The 12429-nt window shown below is 42.5% G+C and overlaps 1 protein-coding gene across 5 annotated transcripts in view; it reads left to right on the top strand.

Moving 5' to 3' along the window:
• Nucleotides 1-12429, top strand: part of LOC131906617 (multidrug resistance protein 2) — a 246496-nt gene that overhangs the window by 115403 nt on the left and 118664 nt on the right. The window contains exons 10-19 of one of the 5 annotated variants that reach the window (XM_059257283.1): nucleotides 1214-1327; nucleotides 1475-1585; nucleotides 1780-1905; nucleotides 1993-2196; nucleotides 2435-2605; nucleotides 3433-3594; nucleotides 4765-4938; nucleotides 6949-7095; nucleotides 8103-8210; nucleotides 11243-11320. The exons of the other annotated variants lie outside the window; for them this stretch is intronic. Coding sequence (XP_059113266.1) covers nucleotides 1214-1327; nucleotides 1475-1585; nucleotides 1780-1905; nucleotides 1993-2196; nucleotides 2435-2605; nucleotides 3433-3594; nucleotides 4765-4938; nucleotides 6949-7095; nucleotides 8103-8210; nucleotides 11243-11320 — 1395 coding nt within the window. The remainder of the gene's footprint in view (nucleotides 1-1213; nucleotides 1328-1474; nucleotides 1586-1779; nucleotides 1906-1992; nucleotides 2197-2434; nucleotides 2606-3432; nucleotides 3595-4764; nucleotides 4939-6948; nucleotides 7096-8102; nucleotides 8211-11242; nucleotides 11321-12429) is intronic. 5 annotated transcript variants of the gene reach the window in all.

The raw sequence follows: 12429 nt of genomic DNA, 5'->3' as shown, positions 1-12429 counted from the left end.
TTGCCATAGGCCAATGCAGCTTTATTTATCAACCAATAAGAGCAACACATATTCACGGCATACAGAAAGACATCCCACAGCATATAGAACCTGGCTTCACACATGTTAGCCTAGGTAGCACCTCTACCCTTGAGCTGCAGCCCCAGCTTTGGATGAACAATATGCATCATACGTTCACTGAGTGCAAATCTGTCTTACAAGCAGGAACATCTGAGTAGTGCATGCAGGACTTTATACCAGACCCACTGGGTTCAAATTCTGGCTGGACTTTACCAGATCCATGATTCGGAGCATTTGTCTAAACTCTTCTGGCTTCTCTTATCTCTTCTACCAAACAGATGTGACAGGAGCTTGTGCTATAGCTTTTAGTGTCCTTCTGAAGAGTAGGCGTGCTACACAGTTGTATTCCTGTATGGCTTAGAAATGAGCAGTGACCTCAGTTCTCCTGAAGCTCCAATAGAGAAAAGACGAGTCTTTAGTAACAAGAAGCAAGTGTTTGAATTAAGCAATGAACAAAAGCTCAAATACCTGCTCATTAGACTTCAAAAAGAACACAGTATGGGAAGGTGACCTGGGGACACTGAGTCACGCCTTAGGTGTGTGCTGTAGGATTGGGAGAGCATTTGCAGTCAGTGGCATCCAGTGCAGCCTGGACAGAGCAGGTCAACCTGAGGGCCAGAGATTTGAAGAGAATGTCCTGAAGATGTACAGTACTCGTCCAGGTACAGACCTGGTCTTCTTGTGTTTATTTCATTTTATTCTTGTGAAAATCTAGGTAAAAATGCTGAATCTTTGAAAAAAACCTTTCTATTTACTATGATGATTGTATAGAAAGTATACCCTGTGTGATGAAGTAAGTAAGACTAACTCCAACTTCTAAGCACGTTAAGTCTTTAAACTTAAATTTACATTATTTTTTTTTATTTCAATCAAAGAATCGCAAATATTTTACTTTTGATGACTACAGTATAATACTTTGATCTATGTACATAGTATGGAATGGTAAATATAGCTGATTACCAGGTTTTAAACTTGAATCTCTTAGTCATAAACTTAAAATATTTTAGTACTCACTATTCTTGCCATTTATTCTTATCAGTATTCCCTGTCAAGTATTCTTGTCTTTTAGAAATGAAATTGGTTATATTAGAGGGAAAAGGAGAAAAATTGTGCTGAGCACTAAGTAATGGCTTGCTTTGGTCCCCATCCTCAGGTCTTCTTCTCTATATTAACTGGGACTTTCAGTATTGGATATCTTGCCCCAAACATAGAGGCCTTCGCAAACGCAAGAGGGGCAGCCTATGAAATCTTCAAGATCATTGACAATGTGAGTCTGACCTGCCCATTGATCCATCCATCTACTTAAAAGATTTTTCTGATGGAGTCAGTTTTGTTTTTACTTCCTCTCTCCACAGAGTGTCCCTACAGATAGTTATTGTAACCTAGTGATCGCCTAACATATGTTTCTGTTTAGGAGCCGAACATTGACAGCTTCTCAACAAAGGGACACAAACCAGACAGTATAATGGGAAATTTAGAATTTAAAAATGTCCACTTCAGCTACCCATCTCGAAGTGGAGTTAAGGTACGGCGAGAAATGATAAATCTGTGATTCAATAATTTGTTGGCTGGAGATAATCCTTTAGATACTGTAAAACAAAATCACATGTATGTTACGTGTTTAAACCCAGTACTGACTTCAGCTTTCAGCTCATAGAACACACATAAATCTGTGTGTCTGGGAATTGCCCTCACATTGGCATCTCACCTTTTTTGCAGATCATGAAGGGCCTCAACCTGAAGGTGCAGAGTGGACAGACGGTGGCCCTGGTTGGTAACAGTGGCTGTGGGAAAAGCACCACTGTCCAGCTGCTGCAGAGGCTGTACGACCCCATAGAGGGCGTGGTGAGTGGGCATGCACCAGCTGCAGTTACCACTGCTCATCATCCTGACTCCGTGAGTCTAAAGTGAAAACCACTCATTCTATTTCAGGTCTGCATCGACGGACAGGACATCAGGACCATCAATGTGAGGTATCTGCGGGAAATCATTGGCGTGGTGAGTCAGGAACCTGTGCTGTTTGCCACCACCATCGCTGAGAACATTCGCTATGGCCGAGAAAACGTCACCATGGACGAGATTGAGAAAGCTGTCAAGGAAGCCAACGCCTATGACTTCATCATGAAACTGCCCCGTGTGAGTTGTGTCTGTCCGCTGTCACCCCGAGGCTCAGAGAGCAGAGCTCTGGCCTGACGCCATCCATGTGAAAACTCCTGTTAATCAGAAGAACTTCCTTAGAAGAGAAATCCAGTTTAAAACTGGACTGTATTGCTGTCGAGGCTCCAGTGATGATCACATCCCGATTTGAAATGTGAACTGAAGTAGTTTGTTGCTTTACTACATTTTCCTGTCTTTGTTTTTTTATAATTTGTAGAAATTTGACACCCTGGTTGGTGAGAGAGGGGCGCAGCTGAGTGGGGGACAGAAACAGAGAATCGCCATTGCTCGTGCCCTGGTCCGCAACCCCAAGATCCTTTTGTTGGATGAGGCGACCTCAGCCTTGGACACAGAAAGTGAAGCCGTGGTTCAGGCCGCTCTGGATAAGGTCTGTGAGCTGTACTTACAAGGTCTGAATTATAAGAAAAATAGTATTCCATTGTTTATGTTTTTTCTTGTATGTGTGACTATCCGTGTGTGTGTATATGCATTTGGCAACACTGGCTGGTCTATGAGTCTCAGTATCTTTCAGTCTCTACCTCCCCATAGCACTCTACTTAAAAAAAAAAAAATTCTATTTATTTTCTAGTAATGTTTTCATTTATTCTTTGAGAATTTCATACAGTGTATTTTAATCATATTCTTTGTTGTTGTTATTCTTTTGTTTTCAGAGACAGGGTTTCTCAGTGCGGCCCTGGCTGTCCTGGAACTCTATCTGTAGATCAGACTGGTCTTGAACTCAGAGATCCAGCTACATCTGCCTTTCAAGTGCTGGGATTAAAGGCATCTGTAACCATGCCCAGCTTTGATCATATTCTTTACTCAACCCTAATCCTTCCAGATCTTTTCTCACCTTTCTACCCACCCAACTTCATGTTCTCTCTCTTCTCTGTCTCTTAAAACAAACATACAAAACCAGAGTCCCATTTGTGTTGGCTGACTACTCCTGAGCATCGGGCCTGCCCTGCGGTATGGGTGATGAACGGAGTTTTACTCCATTGAAGAAAACTGCTTTTTCCTTTAGCAGAGCTATCAGTTATGAAGAGCTCCATGGCTAAGGAGAGACTTCATGCCCATGTATTTGTTGAAATCATAGGCTATTTTCTGTAGCTTTACTGGTTTTGTATTGTCCAAGCACTGACATTTAGCAAACATAAGCTGAATGAATTTTTACATAGAATTATTCATGTCTCATAGCCAGGTCTCTCTCTCCAGGCTAGAGAAGGCCGGACCACCATCGTGATAGCTCACCGATTGTCTACAGTTCGCAATGCTGACGTCATTGCTGGGTTTGATGATGGTGTCATCGTGGAGCAAGGAAATCATGATGAGCTCATGAAAGAGAAGGGCATTTACTTCAAACTTGTCACGACACAGGTACAGTGGAACTCTAGAATCTTCCCAAATTACATTGGTAATAACATATTACTATTTAATGCTATAGATGGTTTGATTTGATTTGATTATCTTGAAAAGTAGGAAAAGTGCTTTGGATATTCAGGACCAGGCAAGTGTTTTGTGATACTTTTTCTGGGAAAGAGAGAAGCTTAAAAACGAAAATTAATGTTTAACAAGGTTTAGAGATGAGCTACCCATGGTAGTAGCTGTTAGCCACATGTGGCTACTGAGCGTTTAAATGTTGGTTAATCTGGATTTTGAAATATTTTAAGTACAAAAAGAACACTGGGATTATGAAGGTCTAGTATTAAAAAATGCAAAATATTCCAGTAGCTTTTTGTACTGTTACATGTTGAATGTATAAGTTGGATAACAATATATCTTGGATTCACTAGATTAAATATATAGTTAAATTGATTTTTAACCATTTTCACATTTTCTGTTGTGGCTGCTAGAAAAAATTAAATGGCAGGTGTGACCCACATTATGGAATATACCACATTGCCTTTGATAACACTAGTTCAAAGCAAACTTGATTGACAGAATGCCCCAGAGAAAAAGGTTGTTTGAGTTAGCTTTCTGTTGCTGTGAACAAACACCAGGACTCAACACAACTTAGGGAGGATAGGATAGATTCCATCCTGTAGCTTATAGTCAGTCCATCATCCAGGGAAGTCAGGACAGGAAGTCAGGACAGGAACCCGGAGGAGTGCTGCTTACTGGCTTGCTCTCTCTCCTTACTCGGTCTTTCCTATGCAACCCAGGACCACCTGCCCAGGGATGGCACTGTGTGCTGGGCCCTCCCACTTCAATCATAAATCAAGAAAATACCCGACAGAGTTGCTTAAAGGTCAATCTTACAGAGGCATTTTCCTAATTAAGATTCCCACTTCCTGGATGTTTGAGTTTGTATCCAGTTGCCAAACCGAGCAGCACAGAAATGGCTACCTAAGAGTCTTTGTATTTGGTGGGAATCCTTTTCATTTCACGGTTTTCATTTCATCACATGAGAAAGCAGAGCAGCTTAACCCCGTCTTGTCCCATAAAAACTTGAAACATTTCATGATTTTCCTCATGCTGATGCTCATGAGCTGTTCCCCTTGTCTAACTGTGCCTAACCAATTTTTTCATCTTTCTTATTTGTTTTAGACTAAAGGAAATGAAACTGAACTGGGAAGTGAAACTTATGAATCCCCAAGTGACACTGAGGCCTCTGAATTGACTTCAGAAGAATCAAAATCCCCGTTAATAAGGAGATCAACTTGCAGAGGTACTCATGGTCCACAAGACCAAGAGAGAAGAGTCAGTGTGAAGGAGGCGCAGGTATGGATGTGGCTGCAGTCTTAGTTCTTAAACCCTCCCCACACCCCTCCTTGTGTCTCTGTTAGTTGGGTGAGCTGGGGCTGTTGTAGGAGGGAAGACAAGATAGGACTGTTTTGATGCCTTCTGTCATGCTTTATAGATTGTTGCAGAAATAAAAATCAAAACATTTTACAGTCAGAATTCATAGGAATTTTTTTTAATTTTGGATTTATGTAAAGAAACTGTAGTGGTCTGTAGTGTTTTTGTTTGTTTGTTTTTTGTGTTCTTTTTTTTTCTCTTTGGGGTCCCACCACCTAGCTCCAAATAAATACACAGAAACTTATTTTTACTTACGAATGCCCAGCCTTAGCTTGGCTTGTTTCTGGCCTCCTTTTTTTTTTAAAATTTAACTTAAATTATCCCTTTTCTCTTTAACTTCGCTTTGTCTCTGGGCTTTTTACCTCTCTTTATTCTATATATCTTGCTTTCTTTCTTACTCTGTGGCTGGCTGTGTGGTTGGGTAGCTGGCCCCTGGAGTCCTCCTCTCTTTCTCCTTTTTTTGCTCCTCCTTCTCTCTTTCCTTAGCCTGGATTTCTCCTCCTATGTATTCTCTCTGCCCACCAGCCCCACCTGTCCTTTCTCCTGCCTTGCTGTTGGCCATTCAGTTCTTTATTAGACCAATCAGGTGTTTTAGACAGGCAAAGTAACACACCTTCACAGAGTTAAACAAATGCAACATAAAAGAATATAACACATCTTTGCATCATTAAACAAATATCCCACAGCATAAACGAATGTAACATATCTTCAACTAACATTCCACAACAGTGGTCTATATTATTAATGGCCTTGCTGTGTCACAATACCCACTGGAGGCAACTTCAGGGAGGAAGGAAGGGTGTATTGTATCTCACAGTTTGAGGGTAAAGTTCATCGTGGTGGGCTTAAGATGGAAGAGGAGTGATGTGCTTGTGTTCAGTTCCCTGCCCCTTGACTCAGCCCCAGAGTTAGGTCTTCTCAGGGCAGTTAAGCATGTCTGGATCTGGATCACCCCTTGCAGTTGTGCTCTGGGGTGTATCTCCTTGGTTATTCTGGGTCCTGTTAAATTAACGATATTAGCCATCACTGTCAGGAGTTCCTAAAGTCAGGAATGTTGAACAAATCTTAAGTCATTAGTAAAATGGTGCTGCTTTGTTTTGTTTTTGTGGTGCTAGGGCCTCATACATTTCACTTGGGCACCTTAACTACGAGCTACATCTCCAACCCCTCATTTTACTATCTACTATAGGAAGTGGGGCGCAGCCCTGCCTGTATGTCTGTATGCCATGGTTCTCTTAATGTATGTGAGGAGTCTGTGCAGATGGATAGAGCTGGTCCAGACATAATATATGTAAATAAACATATAGCCAACCAAGACTAGGCTTATGAGAGTTAAAAGCACATATTCTTTATAACCTCAGATGTTCATAATATCAGAATTATTATGTATTAGGATAGTTTAATGATTTTTAAAAGGTGTGAGACTCTGGTGGATCTGCCAGTATTAAATTTTCTATTCTATTTGTTCCCAATTATAAATATTCTTGTCTTGTGAAGTCTAGGCCAAGAGTATTGGTAACAACATCATTATTTTTTTTTGTTGTTGTTGTTTTTTAAATGAAACTGTCAGAGTTAGCTTCAAAAATAGTACTGCCAGGCAATAAGGAATCATGTTATATTCATTAATGATAATATGGATGGATGGAGCTATAGATGATAAACCTAATTATCAATTTTTAAATAATACCTCTGTGTGCATGAGTGTTTTGTCTGCATGGATGTCTTTGTACCGTGTGTGTGCCGTACCCTTAAAGGCCAGAATCCGATCCCCTAGAACTAGAGTTACAGATAACTGAATTGCCTTACGGGTGCTGGGACTAGAACATGGGTCCCCTGGAAGATCAGCAAGTGCTCTCAGCTGCTGAGAATTTTCTCTGGCCCCCACGTTATCAATTTTGTAAACTATCTTATTGTAATGGATGTGTTTTCTAGGAGGAAGACGTGCCTCTAGTTTCGTTTGGCCGGATCCTAAGACTAAACATAACTGAATGGCCTTACTTAGTTGTTGGTGTACTTTGTGCTGTTGTAAACGGATTCATGGAACCAGCGTTCTCCTTAGTATTTTCAAGGATTATAGGGGTAAGTGTTGGTGTCCTTTCTGAGTATTTGTTTGTGTTTACCGATGAAGACTGAATGAATTGCTTCTATTTGTACCGTTGACGATAAGCCAGAAAAACATAACTCTTCACATGGCTTGAATATAGGAGAATAGAAGTATAATTTGTAAGAGGAAATGTAATTTTTTTTATTTAAGCTCTTAATTTTTTTTATATGAGAGTACTGTATTTACATCATTTTCATCTTCTTTTACCCCCTCCAACTCCTTAGGTCTACTCCCCAACCCCTCTCAAATTCATCCACTGTTTTATAATTATTATTGTTACACACACACACACACCCTACTGAGTCCATTTAGTGGTAAAACACAAAGAAATAGGGATAAAAGACAGTTGACAAAATGAGCTGTCCTTTGGGGACAGAAAGAGTGTGAGAGCCAGAGAACCAGGACACCTGCTGCTGAATGACACAGGAGTTGCACCCATGAAATTGTGACAATAAAATCGCCTTTACAAGAGCCATATAATGACAAACCAGTCATCATGCCAAAGTGAGTGGGTGACATTTCACACGGGCCCATAATCAATGCCTCTGAGAGATGGAGACTCCATTTGCTTTAGGGATAAGCTCCCTGATAGGTTATCCAGTCCCAAATAGTCAACCCAGACAGCTTGGAACACTTTGTAATCTTTACAGAGTAAAACAATGAGTTGTTGAACAGTATTACTCCTTGCCAAGATTCCAAGTGGAGAGAATTTATTGCAATGTTTTCCATAGTAGGGTGGCACGCATTAATCTATATGGAACCCCCCCAATATTGTTGGGTGTATCTGTGAATGGCAGACGCCCCTCTGTCTAGAAGGAAGGCAGAATACAGATGCCTTAGAGGTCGGCATCTTGGAAACCAACCTTATTCCAGTATACAAAGTCTGTCTTGTCCTCCAGACTGTTTGAGATGGGGAGTGGGCTCCATGAGGAATACCTTTCTCAGCCATAGAACTAACAACCCTTCAAATGCTTTGTCACAGGTTTTTACAAGAGATGATGATCCTGAAACCAAACAACAGAACTGTAATTTGTTTTCACTGCTTTTTCTGGTCCTAGGAATGATTTCTTTTGTTACATATTTCTTACAGGTAAGTGTCTACATCATTTCTGTATTCATTTCTGAAGATTTTGCAAACAAGTATTTCATTTTCCTGTGTGTGTGGTTCCTCCATCATGACCTGGGCTGTACTAGTCCTATGGTTCTGCCACCTCTTATTTCCTCCTCTTCTCTATCCTTTCCCCAAACACAACCCTCAACCTAATCAGAGTAAGATGTTCAATGTGCTAGAACAAAGATGGAGACATCAGAACGGGAGCCCAGGGTAAGTTTGGAGCTAAGTATTGCTGGTCTATTTAGTACTAAGAGAAATGTGTTTCTATGTTTGAAAAAAAGAGAGAGGAGGAGAACCTAAGAGAACTCTGCAAGTGTATCACACTAATTTAAAAACTAATTTGAGACATTTGTCACTATGCTCTTGCTACAGAGAAAGAACCTTTTCTTTCTCTTTTCTTCCTTTCTTTCTTTCTTTCTTTCTTTCTTTCTTTCTTTCTTTCTTTCTTTCTTCCTTCCTTCCTTCCTTCCTTTTTTTTTTTTTTTATTAGTTTTGAGACAAGATTTCTCTGTGTAACAGCACTAGCTGTCCTGGAACTCACTTTTGTAGACTAGGCTGGCTTTGAACTCACAGAGATCAGCCTGCCTCTGCCTCCTGAGTGCTAGGATTAAAAGCGTGTGCCACCACACCCAGCAGAAAGAACCCTGTCAATGATAGGAGAGTGCCAATCAGTAAAAGGAGAGAAGCACTTACATCTTTAACATTTTTTGTAGGTTGAAAATCATATGACTCAAATTCAATTGCTATTGTTTGGAAAGGCATGCAGTGTGGACTCTGGGGTTAGGCCTAGATCTTTCTGTCATTTGCACACAGAGCCAAATATGTGTCTGTGAACAGTTAGCCATTTTAGCTGCCTTTGCCTGAGCTTCCTTTCTCTAACATATGGGAAAGGTTACCTCAGGATGATTGAGAGAACTTACGACCAAGTGAGAAAGCCTAGATGTATGAGGCATTGGGAAGTAACCTCCTATTGAATGAATCAGTGATTAACCACATGGAATCTTTTAGCTGAAACTCTGAATATTTCTTTTAATACATTTTGGTTTTTTTTTTTTATTTAAAATTTTGTTTTATGTGTAAGAGTGTTTTGTCTGCATGCATGTCTGTGCACCATGTGCATGCCTTGTACCAGTGGAAGCCAGAAGAGAGACACCAGTCTCCTGGAACTGGAGTTACAGATGGTTATGAACCACCATGTGGGTGCTGGGAACAGAACCTGGGTCCTCTGGAAGATCAGCCAGTGCCCTTAACTGCTGGGCCATCTCTACAGCCCCTACTTAATGCATTCTAGACATGCATTAATATTTTCTTAGACAAGACCCAGTTCCTGAACACTGTTGGAGGGAAAAAATGAATAAAAGAGTTTTTTGACCAAATGCTTATAAGATTGTAGAACTACACCTTGCTAGAATAAATGAGGCACTGCCTACCAGCAAGAGGGTGGGTCTCAAATGTTTAGAGAAGGTTCATTTGCTCCATGTGGAGTGGGCAGGAGATTGGGAGGAAGGCGGCTTTGAGCTGGTCATTCCTGCTTTGGCAGTTGGAATGGTGAAGCTTGAGGAGAGAAAGCTATTCTCTCACAATCTGGCTTTGTTGGAGAAACTGAGTTCAAACTCAGTGTGGTAAGACTGCCAACTCACATTGAGAGACAGCCGGTGAACTTCAGAACGGCTTAGCACAGTCCATGATGGAAGGGCGGAATATGCCCAGCTGCTCATCTGAGAAATGGGCAGGGACATGAGTGAGGAGCGGGAGGTCAGACTGGGTCCCATCTTGCTCAGGAATTTGCATACCTTGGTGTAGACCCCAGTTATACCACTGTTGACCTGTGGCCTCTGGAAACCTGTCAACTGTTCAACCCCCAGTTTGGTTTTAAGCATGATGGTTATAGGGTTATGAGGTCATCATGTAGCCCACCATGTGACCGAAGATAGCTCTCAGCAAAAACAACAGTGACAGTTTCCCTGTGGCACACTTCAGGCAGGTAGTAAGCAGCCCATCTAGTCTAGCAAATTTGAAGTGAGAAAGACCTTTCACATGTCATTTGGTCCATCAGCAGAAACCTGTTTGTGTTCCCATCTGGCCTTTACTTATGTAGTCCTCCTTCTTTCTGTAACACCCAGAGTACCCTTGGGAGCACAGAAGAATATATGGCTGCCTTTTCCATTTCCTGACACCACAGGGATGGAATCAGGACTCCCCTTTCTGTTGCACCACACAGCTTTTCTCACACGGCTTTTCTGTGTCTCAGCTGTGGTTACCAGTTTCAGGTGGAACGGGGAATACTGCTGCTTCCTTTGTCCCCGTGGTCATCCTATGGAGGACGTGGTTGACCTTCTTTCACAGATGTGGCCTGGCATGGAGGCCCACTCATGTCGTACTGTTCTTTCCTGGTTATTCGTCCCTCCCTCAGACATGGAAGTGCGTAGCCTTGAAGGATGGGGAGGTAGAGTGCAAAAGGCTTTCTCTTGGTGAGCCACCTTCCTCGATCGGCTTTGGTCCCAGATTTTGGCTTTTTCAGTTTGTAAGCTAAGACTGTTCTCTGCCTCCTTCATGTACAGGCGACTGTAATTTCTTTTTCCCAGATTTCCCCTTAGCTTCTTGTGCAGTCATGGGCAGTGCACATCTCTTTTGTCTCGCAAATGTTCCAGTTGGATGATAAATTTTGTTCACGGCTTGTGTAGAGTGCCCCAGCTTTCTAAGTGCTTGCTGTTGTTCATCGAGGATGGGGTGGGTGGGGTGTGTACACGCATTTGTGGTACCCCTCCGGACACCTTGTCGCTGACAGGGAGCCGTGGGTTGCTGTCAAAACTGGCCTCTGCTAGCCCTCCCACCACTCCAGCTACATCGCTGGCTCCTGGGTAGAGTCACAGCAATACAGCACACCCAGGAATGGGGCCTTGTGACTCCACGTTCACCCTGCCTCTGCAATAGCATTGATCCCGCTGTGTACTTAGTGTCTGAGTCTCCGGTCAGCCTTCTGTGTGACGCATTCTCATTCTTCACAGGGCTTCATGTTTGGTAAAGCCGGAGAGATCCTCACCAAGCGACTCCGATACATGGTTTTCAAATCCATGCTGAGACAGGTATGGTTGGTGAGCTTGCACCCGGGGGAGGGGAGGTAGGACTTCTCTCTTGTGCGCTGTGGACACAGGTTGTAAAAGCTCTGTCAAGTTCCTTAGATAGAGATCCTGCACGGGTCTCCTCAGCCTCCTCTTGAGATGTTGGTGGGCCATCTGTAGATGTAGGCTGCACAGGTCTCCCTCAGCCTCCTCTTGAGATGTTGGTGGGCCATCTGTAGATGTAGGCTGCATGGGTCTCCCTCAGCCTCCTCTTGAGATGTTGGTGGGCCATCTGTAGTTAGATGTAGACTGTGGACCTGCAGTCTGTTTGCTGAAGGCGGGCACAAGGAACCAGACTGACTTGAGACAAATAGAGTCTTCAGAGTAGATTCTCTTCCAACCTTTTGGTCCAGCATTGAAAGACCACAGAAGCCAAAGTAATCTTCAGTAGCCCTCATTCCTCACTCTTCCTTACTTCTCCTGTGAAGCTGGGATACCAGGTCATGACTCTTACCCTCAGGAGATACCCTCCATGCCTCTCATTCCACAAACCCAAGGTCATCGCCGTAACTCACCATCCCTCACTGCCTAGTTTCTTTGCTCTCCATGCAGTGTAAGCTCCCTGACTTAACAGGACAGAGTGCATCTCACAGTGTGCACCTTCAAGACCCTCCAAACAGACAGTGAGGATGTTTTCCTTAAAGAAGAAGTGGGATTTGGGAAAGGGATTCCAGGATAGCCCAGTTGAAAGAGGGAAGATTTTTGTTTTTTTATCAATTGTGAGAAAATCGCATATGACTTTAAACCTTTTATGATCACTGAATGTTCAAGCATCCTAGCCCAGGCAAGCTGGAGGCATTTGAACCCAGCTCAGAAGCATCAGTGTTCCACAGGACAGTAACTTTTCTTGGGCTGTTGTTTCATTGGTGTTTTAAGATTTATTTTATTTTTTTAAATTCTGTGTATATTGGGAGTGGGGTAATGTGCACATGAGGGTCAGGCCTGCAGAGGTTCATACTGAAACCTAATAACTCCCCTTCTGTTTAATATGTTCGCCTCTGCTCCACCTGTTCATCAGCCTCCTAGCTGGTGTCGTACCTCCAACCTCATCCCAATCTGGAGGCAGTGCGTGT

This window comes from Peromyscus eremicus, chromosome 3 (assembly GCF_949786415.1).
Source record: "Peromyscus eremicus chromosome 3, PerEre_H2_v1, whole genome shotgun sequence".
In the NCBI taxonomy this organism is placed as follows: domain Eukaryota; kingdom Metazoa; phylum Chordata; class Mammalia; order Rodentia; family Cricetidae; genus Peromyscus; species Peromyscus eremicus.
The sequence above is the reverse complement of the archived record's forward strand: the minus strand, read 5'-3'. Positions and strand labels throughout refer to the sequence as shown.